General features: G+C 32.3%; 3 protein-coding genes across 3 annotated transcripts; all 3 read right to left on the bottom strand.

Moving 5' to 3' along the window:
- Positions 1-213: 213 nt before the first annotated feature.
- Positions 214-708, bottom strand: LOC131645438 (RING-H2 finger protein ATL52-like). Its single transcript, XM_058915951.1, has one exon. The coding sequence runs from the start codon at positions 706-708 to the stop codon at positions 214-216; it is 495 nt and encodes a 164-aa protein (XP_058771934.1).
- An 867-nt stretch (positions 709-1,575) lies between these two features.
- Positions 1,576-4,882, bottom strand: LOC131645422 (uncharacterized; the record flags this gene model as incomplete). The annotated part of the gene is made up of 6 exons (XM_058915950.1): positions 1,576-2,255; positions 2,441-2,602; positions 2,754-2,936; positions 3,027-3,161; positions 4,183-4,431; positions 4,817-4,882. Coding segments are annotated over 6 exons (1,194 nt in total), but the record flags the coding sequence as incomplete, so codon positions are not given.
- Positions 4,883-7,709: 2,827 nt separating this feature from the next.
- LOC131641638 (uncharacterized) lies at positions 7,710-11,788 on the bottom strand. Its single transcript, XM_058911940.1, has 7 exons — positions 11,323-11,788; positions 11,019-11,176; positions 10,378-10,626; positions 9,214-9,348; positions 8,939-9,121; positions 8,618-8,779; positions 7,710-8,431 (listed from the first exon to the last, which is right to left on the bottom strand). The coding sequence occupies exons 1-7, from the start codon at positions 11,678-11,680 to the stop codon at positions 8,033-8,035; spliced, it is 1,644 nt and encodes a 547-aa protein (XP_058767923.1). The 5' UTR covers positions 11,681-11,788; the 3' UTR covers positions 7,710-8,032.
- Between the last annotated feature and the right edge of the window lie 3,309 nt (positions 11,789-15,097).

Below are 15,097 nucleotides of genomic sequence, written 5' to 3'. Positions count from 1 at the left end.
AAATATGAAATATAAAATATGAAAAGTAAATGATATAGCCGCGCATCGCGCGGGTCACAATCTAGTTCATAAAAATGTGAACAAAAGTCCCAACGGTAATGAAAATATTATTGCAAAGAAAGAACAAAAAATAATTTTGAACCAGACTTTTAAACTTAGATTACAAGATTTTCTTGAAAACTAAAGAAAACTATATATATTTTAAATTTCAGATTATCGGACAACAATAACTTGAACCATATCTAAGCCTTGATCTACATTCACCTCCACAGATCCAACCTCCGGTGATCCGCGAGGCATCACCGGAGAAGGCGTGGCATCGGCGCGACAAACAGGACAATTAGGATGTGAATGGAGCCACATATCTATGCATGGTACATGAAAAGAGTGCATACAAGAAGGCATAGTCCTTAACTCTTCACCCTCCTCAAAGTCTCCCAAGCATACAGTACAAGTCACACTTTCATCATCATTGTTTTTCTTTTCATATTTGTGAGATGGAATTTGATGTGAGACGAAACCTCCCTCTTCGCCGCTCGGTGTTTGTATCGTCGGTTGGTCGTGCCGCTGGGCTTGTTGAGATGAGTTTTGGCAGCAAATGACAATGAGATGGTACATTGTTACTACAAAACTAGCTGAGCCCATGGCAATGAGTACCACCCCAAATTTGCTACTGAACAAAGGTGGATCATCACCATTATCGCCCATAAATTTATGAGAAAGAGAAATGTTTTGCAATGTTTTTGTATCAATCACTGCCGGCCAAGGAGTGGCTTAGCTGCATTTATAGTTCATATCAATCATTCTTTTCATACTTATATACATGGTGAGTTGGTGACGGTGAAATTGATGTAGTAATAAAGCTATTTAATTTATTTTGTAAAAATTTTACGTTTTATTTAATTTTGATAGATAAGAATATGTAATTTTGATAGATAAGAATATGTAACCAGTTTACAGTAATAAAATAACATTGTGTCTTCATTTTTTTTATAAATTACTAAATATTGATTAAAAAACGAATTTATATAAATGTATTTGGCGTTTAAATTTCTTAGTTGAAATAGTGAAATAATAATTGCAAAAAGGTTAGAAGGGGAAAAATTCTCTCTGAAAGTTCTGGGTCAGGGCCAACCTGGCAGAACCAGTTCCCAAATATTTTTATTTTATTTTATTCTATTAAAACATATCCTTTATATATATAATATAGCATTAAAATTTTAGCTTTAAAAGTTTATTATTATCATAATTTGTGCCAAAATAAGTGTAAGTGTCAAAATAGCATTCCTGTTTAATTATTTTATAATTAAATTTTGATATTTTTTTAATCTTTATTTGTTTAAAAAATAATATTAAAATTGTTTTTTTTTTATGTTCCATGGATTCTCACGAGAACCATGGAGCCCCAAGGATGGCAGAGATAGGGGAGGAACCCCGGAGACAGAAGGGAACGTGGACATTTTGGATGGGATATCAAAAAGCCATGTTGATTAGCAGCTTTTATAACTAGTCCAATATTTGCTTCATGTTGATTTGTACAAACAATAAATCCCCTAGAGTAGACAAGAATACATGAAAAACAAATTACTTCAAGCACTTATACATTAATAACTTTTTTTTTATCAATTTTACAGAAAATTTTGAAGTCTCACAATATTAAAGAGGACAAGCGAATGGGCAGTTAACTCCTACTGCTCCAGCATTATTACAACCCGATAATCTTGAAAATCGACCTCCGCAAGTCTTCAAACAACATCAACCAACCTTTGATGTTTCTGGACATTAAAATCACATTTGTCATTTGTGGTATGTATTTCAGGGTCCAATTAATGTGTTCTAGTCAGATTTGAAAGAAATCATCCAGAAAATGTGACCAATGATGAGATATACTGACGCACTCTGTGTATTAATCCATTGCCGGGTTTTTGAATTGACTCAAGCAACCAGTGGTAATCTGACACTGCTGAATTAGATAATGGCTCTAAGAACTCACACCTCTCTAAAATGTTAGGTGGTGGTGCTCCATCGATGAGATTGGTGTCTAGCCTTGGCCTACCCTTGGTCAACTCCAAGGACACATTGGCAGAATGACCTTGAAGAAGAGGGGGAGAGGCACCTGGAATGACCTCCTGCTTAAAGGGAAGTGCTCTAGCAGATTGCAGACAAAACTCGATCCACTGATGGATTAAAGGGGACGGTCCCCTTACGCGTCCACCAATCAGACTAGTTTGAATCCGAGAGGCAGCAGGAATTGCCTAGGGAAAAAGGTGGAGAAAGGTCAATGTCTAGTGTCTAAAAAAGACAAATACATAACTATTATCAATGAATAGGTAAATGATTTCTGAATCTCATATTGATATTTGAATCACACTACCATATCAAAACCATTAAGCAATCAGATAGAAAACCCTCTCAAGCAAGAGCACAATGAGAGACATACCCAAAGATCTGCCCATAAACTCGCTCCAGACTTTGGGACGATAACTGCAACATTAGACATGCGTTTAGCAACAGGAATAATATCGCTACTCCATCCAACGGCTACCCACACATCTCCAACTCCAAAAGCCTTTAGATAGTTTTCACTGTCAAAGAAACGAACCTAGAAATACATAAAAGTATAGTAACTGATATTTATAATTTGGAAAAACATAATGGACAATACTATTTTCTCTCAATTAAACTTTTTTGTATTTTCCCCTCTACCCCAATTAAAATCGACATCAACAGTTGAGATCATTGGATAACAGTACCTGTTTTGCAAGCAATGCTAAATTATGTTTAACTGCATCTCTCCCACCATTAACTTCCAAATTGATGTCATTTGCATTATAGGAAGCCCCCATATACTTTAATACTGCACCAACAACTTCTCTAGGAGAATCTACCATGGAAATCCTCCCCGCAAGATCAGGCCGCCACAGATCGGCCCAGTCCTACAATTCCATTTTAAATATATACTTTAATCAAAATATTTAATAAATGCTTTACCAGAGTTTTACAGGGTCTAATAGAAAACAGCATACCTCTATAGGAGCCAACTTGTACTTTTGAAAATTATTTGTCTTGTATGCTATTACCATGCAACCCCATCGATATGGGGCAGCCCATACATCACCTTTAGGATCCATTTCTCCCTCACAGTTCCTGCGTAGGTATACCTGGAACTTTGTCAGGGAATGTAATATTGTCCTATCAACAATATACTGATAGAACTGGTATCTATAGCGAGTGAATTATGGAAAAGAAAACAGAAATGATAGAACAATCCTCTGCAGAATTTTTCTAGAACAGCAGTTTATATTGTTAATACAGAATTAACGTACAGTACGTAAGACAAAGTTTAAAGAGACAATGAGAGAATAGATATAAAGCAATTCCTATCCAAGAAACTCGAAAGTCTTGGTCTCTCCAATCCAAAACCACTCAATAACTATCCCATTATCAGCTTCTCCTTTTCTTTCTCTATTTATTCCAAAAATTAAATAATATATCTGACGTAATAACTTCCCAAAACTGTCCATAACTGTCACTATAAGAATTCTAAACACATACATTCCCAAAGGACAATAACTAACCATTGGATATGCTATAACTAATCTTGAGCACTTGCAACAAAAACCAATGGTATATACACACCGGATTCTCCCAGTGATGTTATGTTGTCATCTACAGCAGTACGACAACAACAATACCCAAACTTAATCCCGCTAAGTGGGATCAGCTACATGGATCAAACAAAGCCATAATACTCTATCATATATCATATCTTTTAAAACGTTAATAAACAGAATTCGAACCCAACACAGGACACTTATTCCAAGTGACCAGTAGTAAAAATCCATTTAATTTTGCTAACATGTTAATTCAAAAAACTATGCTTATGTATAAAAAAACATGTGCAGTGATGTCACTTTACCATGTAAGAGAGAGATCATTATGAGTAGCACTCATTTTAAATTGTCATGCATACAAAAGCACACTGACAATTATGAAGTCTTTGTTTCCTCGTGGTTGTTTTTCATAGAAAAAAAGAATCATACATGCATACTCATGAAAGAAGATGAATCAAATCAAGCAGAAAAAAGTGCAGAAAATAAATGGTTTTATTATATAAGAACAAAACCAATCCTGAGCCACAATTTCTAAGTAGGAGAAATACAGAATACAAAATAATGTTACCTTCCATTTCTCAGCTAAGTTTTTAAACCATTCCTGGCCATCTACATCCTGTATTGGCTCAATTACATCTTTTTTAATGGCAAATTTTAGCCATGAATCACCAATACCGACAATATCTGCTGCCAAAGGAGATGTTGGACCAAGATTTCCTTTGGTAAAAGGAATGGATAGACCAGAGAAGATGCTCTCAAGACTTGCATAATACTTCACATTAAACGACATTCTCTTCCCTTGGGAATTTATGAAGTCCTAAAAGTGAAGAAAAAATCACATGAAAAACTATAATATTTACTAAAATCTATCATCTATAATCTATAATCTATAGCATATATAAAGAGAATACTTTGTTTTGGTGTAGCCTATTTTTCTGCCATTTTTACCCTTACTTTATTGTGTAATTTACATAATAACTTCTATTGACAGAATCAAAGGAACTTCCAGTATGAACTAGCACCCTTTTAGGAAACGAAAGGCTAACCGATGACCATAAGGGGTTCATAAGCAACTATTATTTCAGAAAATTTTCAACCAAACGATAGGGAAAAAAATCAGCTAGTGAGAGGATAAATTGCAATCAATAATAGAAAAAGTAAACAGATGACAAAAAGCAAGTAAAGGAATGTGTGTGACAAACCTTGATCCATGAAGGAGGAATAGAGCCACGCAAAGCAACAACTTTCAAAGGAACAGTCAATGCATAATATCCATGTTACTGCCAGCCATAAAAGAGTGAATAATAGAAGGGTATAAGTCTTATATATTAATGAATGATAGAGAAAGGCATGGCCTAAGAATATGTTTATTGGTGCAATCAATCAAAACAAATTATGAACGGTGCAAAAACAAAATTTTCAGGGGGTGCAAATATCAAGAAAAGTGTAAAAGTAAGAAGAAAGTGGTATAATATCTAAAAATTGAGGGGATGCAGTTGCATCCCGCGAGCCTTACATAGCTCTGCCCCTGAATGTATGTCGTACTTAGATAATTTCATAGATAAAATTATCATTATCTTTTTAATTTGACAGATTTAATAGTTTGTCTTGATCAAAAAAAATAACCTTAGAAATATGTCCTTAATTTTCTTGTCGTCTTGATTACCGCTAAAGGTAACATTTCTATTTTATGGTAATTGAGTTTAGTTCCCTTGAAAACCTTGCTCAAAAATTAAATTGGTTTTCACCTCATCTAACTCTTTTAAAATTACATAAATCGTGGCATTATTTGTCACTATCAGATACATCTACAAGGATACACATTCCTTTGGATGAATCAAAATAGGAAGCCTTGCTAATTTTTTTCTAGCTTCACAAAAGCCTATTCGCATTCATCCATTCAGCTTTTTTTCAACGTGGTGAAGAAATGTAATGTCTTATCGCCAACACAGAATAAAAATAGAGAGACATAGCAGTTATCCACCTTATCACTTCTTTGACTTACGTTGGACTTCACATTTTAATTATGGCTTGACACTAGTATAGATTCACCTCGATTCTCCTTCTAGTTAACATAAAAACCTTTTTTTCTTGCTTGTACTCCAAGAAACACTTAGCATGGTTTAAGAGCATGGTGTACTTCCTTAAAGATTGTATGATGTCCTCCTAGTAATCACAATAATTGTTTTCTTCAAGTACCTTCACCATCATGTCGTCTATGTATACTTCTAGGCTATTCCCTATTTGTTTCGAGAACACAATGACCATTAACCTCTAGTATGTAGCTAAGGTGTTTTTGAGACCGAAGAGAAATACTTGATGATTATAGTTGCATTTGTTAGTCATAAAAGTGGTTTTGGATCAGTTCAAAGGGTTCATCTTAATCTGATTGTATCCTTAGTAGGAATTCATAAAACTCAACATTTTGTAATCTAAAACAGTTATAACCTATTTTAAATAAATTATTATTTTTATTTGTTAATATAATAAATAATAAATAAAAATAATATGTTATGTAACCTTTTAATCCATTATTAATAATTGCATACAAACCATATTATTTTCTTAACAACATTTTTAAATTTTGGCCTTTTTTTTCTCACTTTTATTACTATTCCCTATTAAGAAAAAGATGATTTTATTCATCATGAAATAATCTTATTATATTGGAGAATTAAATATATATTATCTATTTTATTTTTCATTATAATATGAAGATCATTTGAGAACAATAACTATTCGAAATACTTCACTGTTTGACTTTTTTTTATTTCAATGACTTTTTATTATCTATTTTAATTACAAATTAAATATATTTTAAAATCTAAACAAAAAATTGTATGCATGAATTTTTTTAATTTATAAATATTTTATCATAGATTTTGAATCATCAATTTCATATTTAAAAAATATCTATTGTTTTTGTCGATTTTCATGGAGCATAACGATCTACATTAATATTTTATGCATGGTACATGAAAAGAGTGCATACAAGAAGGCATGGTCCTTAACTCTTCACCCTCCTCAAAGTCTCCCAAGCATACAGTACAAGTCACACTTTCATCATCATTGTTTTTCTTTTCATATTTGTGAGATGGAATTTGATGTGAGACGAAACCTCCCTCTTCGCCCCCGCTCGGTGTTTGTATCGTCGGTTGGTCGTGCCGCCGGGCTTGTTGAGATGAGTTTTGGCAGCAAATGACAATGAGATGGTACATTGTTACTACAAAACTAGCTGAGCCCATGGCAATGAGTACCACCCCAAATTTACTACTGAACAAAGGTGGATCATCACCATTATCGCCCATAAATTTGTGTGAGAGAGAGAAATGTTTTTGCTATGTTTTTGTATATAGGCTGCACAGCCGGCCAAGGAGTGGCTTAGCTGCATTTATAGTTCATATCAATCATTCTTTTCATACTTATACATGGTGACGGTGAAATTGATGTAGTAATAAAGCTATTTAATTTATTTTGTAAAAATTTTAGGTTTTATTTATTTTTGATAGATAAGAATATGTAACCAGTTTATAGTATTAAAGTAACATTGTGTCTTAATTTTTTAAAAAAATTACTAAATACTACTGATTAAAAAATTAATATATAAAAATGTATTTGGCGTCTAAATTTCTCAGTTAAAATAGTGAAATCATTGCAAAAAGGTTAGAAGGGGAAAAATTCTCTCTAAAGTTCAGGGTCAGGGCCAACCTGGCAGAACCAGTTCCCAAATATTTTATTATTAAAACATATCCTTTATATATAACATTAAAAAATTTGGTTTAAAAATTTATTATTATCAAAATTAGTGCCAAAATATGTGTAAGTGTCAAAATTAGTGCCAAAATAGCATTCCTGTTTAATTATTTTATAATTAAATTTTGATATTTTTTTAATCTTTATTTGTTTAAAAATAATATTAAAATCGTTTCTTTTAATGTTCCATGGATTCTCACGAGAACCATGGAGCCCCAAGGATAGCAGAGATAGGGGGAAAACGCCGGAAACAGAAGGGAACATGGACATTTTGGATGGAATATAAAAAAGCCATGTTGATTAGCAGCTTTTAGAACTTGTCCAATATTTGCTTCATATTGATTTGTACAAACAATAAATCCTCTAGAGTAGACATGAATACATGAAAAACAAATTACTTCAAGCACTTATACATTAATAACTTTTTTTTTTATCAATTTTACAGAAAATTTTGAAGTCTCACAATATTAAAGAGGGCAAGTGAATGGGCAGTCAACTCCTACTGCTCCAGCATTATTACAACCCGATAATCTTGAATATCGACCTCTGCAAGTCCTCAAACAATATTATTAAGCAACCTTTGATGTTTCTGGACATTAAAATCACATATTGGTGGTATGTATTTCAGGGTCCAATAAATGTGTTCAAGTCAGATTTGAATGAAATCATCCAGAAAATGAGACCACTGATGAGATATACTGACGCACTCTGTGTATTAATCCACTGCCGGGTTTTTGAATTGAGTCAAGCAACCAGTGGTAATCTGACACTGCTGAGTTAGATAACGGCTCTAAAAACTCGCACCTTTCTAAAATGTTAGGTGGTGGTGCTCCATCGATGAGATTGGTGTCTAGCCTTGGCCTACCCTTGGTCAACTCCAAGGACACATTGGCAGAATGACCTTGAAGAAGAGGGGGAGAGGCACCCGGAATCACTTCCTGCTTAAAGGGAAGTGCTCTAGCAGATTGCAGACAAAACTCGATCCATTGATGGATTAATGGGGACGGTCCCCTTACGCGTCCACCAATCAGACTAGTTTGAATCCGAGAGGCAGCAGGAATTGCCTAGGGAAAAAAGGTGGAGAAAGGTCAATGTCTAGTATCTAAAAAAGACAAATACATAACTATTATCAATGAATAGGTAAATGATTTCTGAATCTCATATTGATATTTGAATCACACTATCATATCAAAACCATTAAGCAACCAGATAACAAACTCTCTAAAGCAACAGCACAATGAGAGACATACCCAAAGATCTGCCCATAAACTCGCTCCAGACTTTGGGACGATAACTGCAACATTAGACATGCGTTTAGCAACAGGAATAATATCGCTACTCCATCCAACGGCTACCCACACATCTCCAACTCCAAAAGCCTTTAGATAGTTTTCACTATCAAAGAGTCGAACCTAGAAAATAGAAATACATAAAGAGTATAGTAACTTATATTTATAATTTGGAAAAACTTAATGGACAATACTATTTTCTGTCGATTAAACTTTTGTGCTTTCCCCTCTACTCCAATTAAAAGTGACATCAACAGTTAAGAGATCATTGGGTTATAGTACCTGTTTTGCAAGCAATGCTAAATTATGTTTAACTGCATCTCTCCCACCATTAACTTCCAAATTGATGTCATTTGCATTATAGGAAGCCCCCATATACTTTAATACTGCACCAACAACTTCTCTAGGAGAATCTACCATGGAAATCCTCCCCGCAAGATCAGGCCGCCACAGATCAGCCCAGTCCTACAATTCCATTTTAAATATATACTTTAATCAAAATATCTAATAAATATGCTTTAGCAGAGTTTTACAGGGTCTAAAAGAAAACAGCATACCTCTATAGGAGCCAACTTGTACTTTTGAAAACTATTTGTCTTGTATGCTATTACCATGCAACCCCATCGATATGGGGCAGCCCATACATCACCTTCAGGATCCATTTCTCCCTCACAGTTCCTGCGTAGGTATACCTGGAACTTTGTCAGGGAATGTAATATTGTACTATCAACAACATACTGATAGAACCGGTACCTATAGTGAGTGAATTATGGAAAAGAAAACAGAAATGATAGAACAATCCTCTGCAGAATTTTTCTAGAACAGCAGTTTATATTCTTAATACAGAATTAACATACAGTACGTAAGAGTTAAGACAAAGTTTGAAGAGACAATGATAGAATAGCTATAAAGCAATTCCTATCCAAGAAATTCGAGAGTCCTGGTCTCTCCCACCCAAAACCACTCAATAATTATCATAATCAGCTTCTCCTTTTCTTTCTCTATTTATTCCGAAACTTAAATAATATATCTGATGTAATAACTTCCCAAAACTGTCCATAACTGTCACTATAAGAAGTCTAACACATACACTCCCAGAGGACAATAACTAAACATTGGATATGCTATAACTAATCTTGAGCACTTGCAACAAAAACCAATGGTATATACACACCGGATTCTTCCAGTGATGTTATGTTGTCATCTACAGCAGTACGACAACAACAATACCCAAACTCTATCCCGCTAAGTGGGATCGGCTACATGGATCAAACGACACCATAATACTCTATCATATATCATATCTTTTAAAACGTTAATAAACAGAATTCGAACCCAACACAGGACACTTATTCCAAGTGACCAGTAGTAAAAATCCATTTAATTTTGCTAACATGTTAATTCAAAAAACTATGCTTATGTATAAAAAAACATGTGCGGTGATGTCACTTTACCATGTAAGAGAGAGATCATTATGAGTAGCATTCATTTTAAATTGTCATGCATACAAAAGCACACTGGCAATTATGAAGTCTTTATTTCCTCGTGGTTGTTTTTCATGAAAAGAAAAAAAGAATCATACATGCATACTCATGAAAAAAGATGAATCAAATCAAGCAGAAAAAAGTGCAGAAAATAAATGGTTTTATTATATAAGAACAAAACCAATCCTGAGCCACAATTTATAAGTAGGAGAAATACAGAATACAAAATAATGTTACCTTCCATTTCTCAGCTAAGGTTTTAAACCATTCCTGGCCATCTACATCCTGTATTGGCTCAATTACATCTTTTTTAATGGCAAATTTTAGCCATGAATCACCAATACCGACAATATCTGCTGCCAAAGGAGATGTTGGGCCAAGATTTCCTTTGGTAAAAGGAATGGATAGACCAGAGAAGATGCTCTCAAGACTTGCATAATACTTCACATTAAACGACATTCTCTTCCCTTGAGAATTTATGAAGTCCTAAAAGTGAAGAAAAAATCACATGAAAAACTATAATATTTACTAAAATCTATCATCTATAATCTATAATCTATAATCTATAGCATATATAAAGAGAATACTTTGTTTTGGTGTAGCCTATTTTTCTGCCATTTTTACCCTTACTTGATTGTGTAATTTACATAATAACTTCTATTGACAGAATCAAAGGAACTTCCAGTATGAACTAGCACCCTTTTAGGAAACGAACTGCTAACTGATGACCATAAGGGGTTCATAAGCAACTAGAATTTCAGAGAATTTTCAAGCAAACGATAGGGAAAAAAACCAGCTAGTGAGAGGATAAATTGCAATCAATAATAGAAAAAGTTAACAGATGACAAAAAGCAAGTAAAGGAATGTGTGTGACAAACCTTGATCCATGAAGGAGGAATAGAGCCACGCAAAGCAACAACTTTTAAAGGAACAGTCAATGCGTAGGTTTTAGACTTCCAAGCATTAAAAGATGCTTCTAACTCCTTATCTACATCTATCTTTTCACTCCCATCTTGTTTCCTTGCATCATTATCATCTGCAATCATCAATAACATATAAAACCACATATCACAATTCGGTGATTCATGTAATAGCAACATTCCTAATATTACAAGCAAAATCAATAGGATATAATTACAATCTAAAGTTACGGAATGATATAATGAAAAAAGTGTTGGAAACCTTGAATAGTTTGTTCCTGGTGAACCACGGTGGTTAGAGGAGGCGAAGAGGCCGAACAAGCACGAATGCCACAGCAGAGAAACAGCACGGCGGAGACAGTTACGCGGACTAGAGTCAGGGGCAACTTGAACTGCGGCGTTTCTGAAGTGTCACGGCGGGAGGCGGAGATAGTGGAGGCCGGAGAACGGTGTGGCGGACTCCGGTTAACGGGCAATTGTAATTGGGTTTTTGGAGGGGACGTGGGGGTTAGACGGGAGAAATTGTGGGGGTTAGAGTTAGGGTTTGGAATTGAGAAGAGAAAAGGGTAACGCGGTGAAGGTAGAGAGAGTGTGTAATGTGTTTGCAGGAATAGAGACATATTTGGAAGATGAAGGCCTACATTCAAACTCTCACTCTCAGTATTGTTGCTTACTCGTAGAAACTTGTGTGTGTTACTTTCTCGGAGTAATATCCAAAGTTCATTTTCTCCTTATTTGCTCCTCATGTGTTTCTTTTAAAATGAAGAATTTATTGGAATTCAATTAAGATTTCTCAAAATTGCGAAGTGTTCAAACTCAACTCGTTAAGAATTGACCGAGTTCAAATTTGAATTTAAGACGAACTTTTTTTCAGCTCAAACTCGATTTATTAAGAATTGGCCAAATTTAAGTTCGAGTTTATCACGAACTTTTTTCACCTCAAACTCAACTTGTTAGAAGTTTACGAACCTTGTTAGAACTCGCTTATTTTACGGACTTAAAAAAAAATATATATATATATATATATATATATATATATATATATATATATATATATATATATATATATATATATATATATATATATATATATATATATCATGAGAATGCCATATTTATATGAGAATATGACAATGAATCTGAACCATTGGATTTTAAAATAAATGGTGGAGATTATGGGTGAATCTTTTTTTCTCTCTCTTGCATCTTGAAATAAATGAAGTAGGAGAGAGAAAAAAAAACATTCATAATCTCCACCATTTATTTTAAAATTCAATGGTTCAGATTCATTCTCACATTCTCATATAAATATGTCATTCTCGTATGATATGCCCTATATATATATATATATATATATATATATATATATATATATATATATATATATATATATTAAATTAAATTAATATTTTTTAAATAAAATAAATTATAAGACTGAAATTTATACGATGTTAATTTTATTTGTATAATTATTTGTAGAAATATTTGTCTCACTTGAGAATATAAATTATCAATTATAACCGTTAGATTAAAATAAAATATGATACTAAAATTTAGAGCAAATCTTCAAACTTACTCTTAAACTCAATATAATTTATCTCATATATAATCGAGTTGACTCATGAACTTAACGAGTCTGACTATGTACGGTTCAAGTTCAGCTCATTTAGTTAACGAACTTAGTTTTTACCTCATACTCAGCTTATTTGATTCATGAACCTAGTTCTACGATTTAATTTTCGAATTATTTTTGAGTTAGTTTGATTCATTGTCAGCCCTACTAGTCAACATATTTGTATCTCATGCGTGTTTTTAAATTATAATTTAATACATAATAACTATATTTTTGGCAAATAATTGTTCTTGCAAAATAATTAATTATCAATGAATTTTTAATCGAATTTTTTGACGAATCTTTATCTTTAACGTTGGATAGTAAGAAGACAAAACTAAATATAAGCCAATTGTTCAAACACAAGGTCATGAACAAGAATATATTAATTTATAGATGTGGAATATAAAAGTTATAATCATTTTGATCTTTTTTAGGCAAAATTTTATTTTCTTTTAAATTATATAAAAAACGTATCAATTTTATTTTGCTTTATTCATATTTTATTATTTACAATAATTGTTTTTTGTTTACCAAAAATTCATGAGTTTATATATGCTACATTAAAAAAAGTTAACACGTCTTGCAAACTCCTGCACCTTCTATAAATATTTCACCAATTGAATTTTTTATTAAAAAATATTATTTTGACACTATAGTGTATTTCAATGTTCATCAATACGGTGAACACTCAAATATTATAATAATAAATTATTTTTAAAAAATATATTTTTTTTTAATTTGTAAATTAAGAGATATCGATATAAATATGTGATTAATCAACTTCATAATTTTATTAATCAATATTTTATATTTTATTAACCAATTTTATTTTACTATTAAATATTATAATATTTAGACGTTTATTAATCAACTTTATATCTTTATTAACCAACATTTTACTTTTCATTAACCAACTTTATTTGCTTACTAAATTATTTGTAATATCTGAACGTTTATTAACCAACTTCATCATTTCATTAACCAATATTTTACTTTTTATTAATTAATTTTATTTTGTTATTAAATCATTTTTAATATCTGGACGTTTATTAATCAATTTCATCACTTGATTAACCAAATTTTTATATTTTATTAACCAACTTTTTTCACCAATAAAAATCATTATACATATACTATTTACGAACATTGTTCACAACATTGCTAATTAAAAAATATATATAAAATTATATTGTTCACCATATAAATACGGTGTTCAATTGAGATATAAGTGTTGTGTTAAGATAACACCTATTTTTTATTTGATACTCGCCAGCTAGTTGGTTGGTTATCAACTAGGATTAGCTTTTTACCTTTAAGTTGGATACTCCCGTTTATTTTTCTAAAATCATTCTCATTGAACTTAGATCATGGTGGTTATTCAACCAACACCTCTACAAAGCTTCCTAACAGGGCCGGCCCAATCAATCCGGGGCCCTGTTTTAATTTTAAAAATGAGCCTAAATTTTTAAAAAATATAATTTTAATAATTTAAAAATACATAAAAAAGTAAAAATATATATTAATCAAATAAAATACCAACAAATTTAAAGTATTGTTTAAAATTTGTTCTCTCAAATGCTATGCTACAAAGTAAATTCAAGGAAGTGAGAAACATTAATTTTAGAAGTTGATGAAAGATATTTTCCACACAATCAGATAGCACTACCACAAGTAACTATACCGGCAATGAAAATAAAAACAAGTAACTATACCGGCAAGAAAATAAAAGACACCAAATATAAAGAGTTACGAAGAAGAAGATCAAATATACATGTAATTAAAATTAAAAAAAAAAACTATATATAAAAACTATGAGAAATTAAGCTTAAGAAAACAATTTTAGAATCAATCAAAAATTGAGAATGTGACACAACCCAATAAAAATTTGATTTTTTAGAAGCTTTCGTGAGGTTTCTTTAATTCTATTCTGTTGCAGTAAATAAAAATTAAGTAAAAAGGGAAAACAATGATTGAAAAAGAAGAAAAAGAACATGTTTGATAGAGGAGAAATAAAACAATTCGTCGCCGCTTTCGTTTTAATGGATCTCCCTCGACGTGTCGTAAAATGGTGGTGGTCTGTGGTGCAGCTTTTCGTTATCATTTTTGACAGAATAAAACATATAATAACTCTAATGAGAGAAAGAGGAAGAAGATTGAACTTGTTTTTTTTATAACTTACCAATTATGATGGATCTGGTAAGCCAGAGAGAAGAGAAAGAGGGAGGAAGATGTTTAGTTTTCCTTTACCTAGTTTTAATGTTTTTTACTTATTTAATAATAATAATAATAATATTTTAATTTGGGGCCCCCACGATTGTGAGGCCCAATGCTACAACACTGCCTGCACCTGGAAAGGGCCGGGCCTGCTTCCTAACAGTAATTGCTCCATTTCAAATTCTATGCTCCACCACAAATAAAATTC

Source organism: Vicia villosa, linkage group LG1, assembly GCF_029867415.1.
Source record: "Vicia villosa cultivar HV-30 ecotype Madison, WI linkage group LG1, Vvil1.0, whole genome shotgun sequence".
In the NCBI taxonomy this organism is placed as follows: domain Eukaryota; kingdom Viridiplantae; phylum Streptophyta; class Magnoliopsida; order Fabales; family Fabaceae; genus Vicia; species Vicia villosa.
Note: the sequence above shows the minus strand (reverse complement) of the source record. Positions and strands in the feature narration are given on the sequence as shown.